General features: G+C 39.8%; 1 protein-coding gene across 5 annotated transcripts in view; it reads left to right on the forward strand.

The window, feature by feature from the left end:
* The window catches only part of Dcaf1 (DDB1 and CUL4 associated factor 1), a 66,273-nt gene that overhangs the window by 15,469 nt on the left and 47,386 nt on the right, over positions 1–3,418 (forward strand). For all 5 annotated transcript variants that reach the window (XM_021173030.1, XM_021173031.1, XM_021173032.2 and 2 more), the window contains exons 2-3: positions 771–888; positions 2,522–2,598. In XM_021173030.1, coding sequence (XP_021028689.1) covers positions 771–888; positions 2,522–2,598 — 195 coding nt within the window. The remainder of the gene's footprint in view (positions 1–770; positions 889–2,521; positions 2,599–3,418) is intronic.

Here is a 3,418-nt window from a genome sequence, read left to right on the forward strand (position 1 = left end):
GGTTTCTCTGTGTAGCCCTGGCTGTCCTGGCACTCACTTTGTAGACCAGGCTGGCCTCGAACTCAGAAATCCACCTGCCTCTGCCTCCGGAGTGCTGGGATTAAAGGCGTGTGCCACCACGCCCGGTTAGCCTCAGCACTTTTATAATTTATTGTGATGGTTACATATCTCTAATTCTAGTACTTGGGAGATAGAGGTAGGAGGATAAAACATCAAGGTAATTCTTGGGTACCGAGTTTAAAATTATCCTGTCTCAAAAAAAAAAAAGTAACCTAGTATGGTGGCTTCATAGTGAGAGCTAGGTCAGCTGGAGCTGCAAGTGAAAGCCTGTCTCCCCACTTCCCAAGATTGTAGATTCACAACCTAGTGGCATTTAGTAAATTCACAATGCATTGCAGCCTCACCCTTTTAGTTTCAAGCCTTTGTTTATTTATTTTTGTTTTTTTGCTATTCAAGACAGGGTTTCTCTGTGTAGCCCTGGCTGTCCTGAAACTCAGTCTGTAGACCAGGCTGGTTTTGAACTTAGATTCTCTTGCTTTTGAGTGCTTGGATTAAAGGTGTGCACCACCACTGCCTGGCAGGCATTTTTTTTCCCCCCACACTGACATAATTTCTATGTGTGGCCCTAGCTGGAGTAAAACTGATTGTATAGACCAGGCTAGTCTCTCCCCGGTCCAGCTTATCCCTTACCAACTCCTGTTCACACTTTTTGTGGGAACGATGTCAAATATGTTTGTTCTGTTCATTTCTTACTGTTTTGTCTTCTTTAGGCCAAGTCATGACTACAGTAGTGGTACATGTGGACTCCAAAGCTGAGCTCACTACCCTGCTGGAGCAGTGGGAAAAGGACCATGGCAGTGGCCAGGATATGGTACCAATCCTTACCAGGTAAGAATCATTTGTTTTGTTCATAGAAAACTGGCCTGTCTTTTCATATACACAAAACTATTTTAAAAAAATAGGTGTGTTGGGGTTAACAAAATGGCTGAGCATTTAAGAACACTTGTTATTCATGTAGAATTTGTTTCCTAGCACCCATGTTGGGCTGCTTGTAACTGCCTGTAACTCCAGCTCTCAGACCTTCTCACCTCTGTGGGTACCCTAAATGCATGTGTATACACATACACTCATATGCAGATTAAAAAAAGGCGTTGGAGGAAAATATAAGAATATTTTGACAGACTCTGATTTTTTTTTTTTCTTCTCTTTGCTGATTTGTTTGGTTTTGTTTTTGAAATAGGTTTCTCTGTGTAGCCCTCACTGTCATGGAACTCAGTCTGTAGACCAGGCTGGTGGAATCAAAAGATGTGCTGGCCTCTGCTTCTGGAGCACATGCCACCATTTCTTGGTTCAATTTTTTTTTTTTTTTTTAAATTCGGGCATGTGGCTGTACACTTGTAATCTTATTGTTGGGAAGGTAGAAACTGGACAATCTCTGAGTCTGACTGGTCAACCTCCCTTTCCTGTTGGGTGAGTTCCAGTCCAGTAAGAGACCTTGCCCCAAAGAAAAACCACATAGATTGCATCCCTGAGGAATGACACTTGAGATTGTCTCCTGACCTCCACACATACGTACACATATGTGCCCATACATACACTAGGAAAGTAAGGAGTTCACGAAAGAAAGGAACTTATCACTACATGGATACTTTCTTAGAAGGATCTTGACATAGTAAGACTTTATACGATTCTATGTAGTTGAAATCCTGGAACAGGCAAAACTAATCTTTTATAAAAGCAAAAGAATATTTACTTGGGCCATGGTAGAGGCCTAGAGGGTGGAAGAAACATTATAGGCTAACAAAATAGAACATGGAATGGCCCTGAAGCAGGAATGAACTTGGATTCTATGAATAGCAGAGAGGGCCATGTGTTTGAAGTTTAATAAAATATTAGAGATAGAAGACTAGAAGAAGCTTTCACAGAATTGGTTGGTAGACTCTAGATAATCGCAGGCCATCATACTACTTGGAAATTTAAGGAATGTAGTTAGTCCCTGGAAGCTGGAGACCAAATTGTGCTAGGTAAAGCAGAGAAATAGGAAACAAGAGTTGAGAAATGGGTATTAGAAAGTTCAGATAGTTAGTGGTGGCTGGCATGTTAGTTCATGCCTGTCTGGAAATGAAGGTTTCATGAGGACTTGTTGGCTAACGTTTCTGAGGTGGTGGTGGTTTGTAATGCAAGAAGTCTGATTATAAATTATTTTATGAGGTGATTACTTAGACCTTGTTATTCATCAGGAAAATCATATTTTGCTAACTTTGTGTTTTGCCCCTTCACTATTGATTGATTGTTCATGGTACACTTATGAGTTTTAGCTTTTTTTTCCTGAGGTGGTTTTACTATATGGGTCTAACTGTACTGATAATGTTTACTACGTAGCCCAGGTTGCCCTTGGACTTAAAGCAGGCCTCCTGCCTCAACCTTCTGAGTGTTGGGATTCTAGTTACGTATTACAATGCCTGGTATTTTTTCGTGTGCTTGTTCATAGTTAACTTGTTGACTCTTCCTTTTGTGCTAGAATGTCTGAGTTAATTGAAAAAGAAACTGAAGAATATCGTAAAGGAGATCCAGATCCATTTGATGATCGACATCCTGGTAAGATGCATATACTTACACCTGATATTTTTATCTTCTATTTATTTTGAAAGAGGATCTTGTTTTGTTGCTCAGACAGATCTAAAACTCTTAGTTCTCCCTCCATAGCCCCTGAGTAGCTGAGATACAAGCATGTTCCACTGTGCTCTTGTGTTCTTTCTTAGAAAAGAAAATTGTTGGGCCTTACAAATAAATAGTTTGGTGGGTAAAAGTGCCTGCTGCAAGCTTGAAAACTTGAATCCCTGGAGCACACATAAAGGTAGAAGGAGAGAACGGTTTCTCAGGATTATCACCTGATTTCCATACAAGTGCCTAAGCACTGTGGCATGTTCAATTCCCAGCAACCACATGGTGGCTCACAACCATCTGTAATGGGATCCGATGTCATCTTCTGGTGTGCCTGAAGACAGCTACAGTGTACTCATATACATAAAATAAATAAATCTTTTTAAAAGAAAAGAAAAGTACTATTGTTAATAGTACTTTTCAATTGAGATAGCATCCTCAATGGTAAATTTTAAGTTCTTAAATTTTGCGGGGCATGGTAGCACTTGTCTTTAATCCCAGCACTCAGGAGTCAGAGGTTGTAAATCTCTGAATTCAAGGAGATCCAGGTTAGTCAGGAGGACGGACTACATAGTGAAACCCTCTTTAAAAAAAAAACCCAAAAACAAAAAACAGAATAAAGCAACAACTTAAATTTGTTATGCTATTTCTCTCTTTCTTTCTCTTTCTTTCTTTCTTTCTTTCTTTCTTTCTTTCTTTCTTTCTTTCTTTCTTTCTTTCTTTCTTTCTTCCTTCCTTCCTTCCTTCCTTCCTT

The sequence above is a fragment of the Mus caroli genome, chromosome 9 (genome assembly GCF_900094665.2).
Source record: "Mus caroli chromosome 9, CAROLI_EIJ_v1.1, whole genome shotgun sequence".
NCBI lineage: Eukaryota > Metazoa > Chordata > Mammalia > Rodentia > Muridae > Mus > Mus caroli.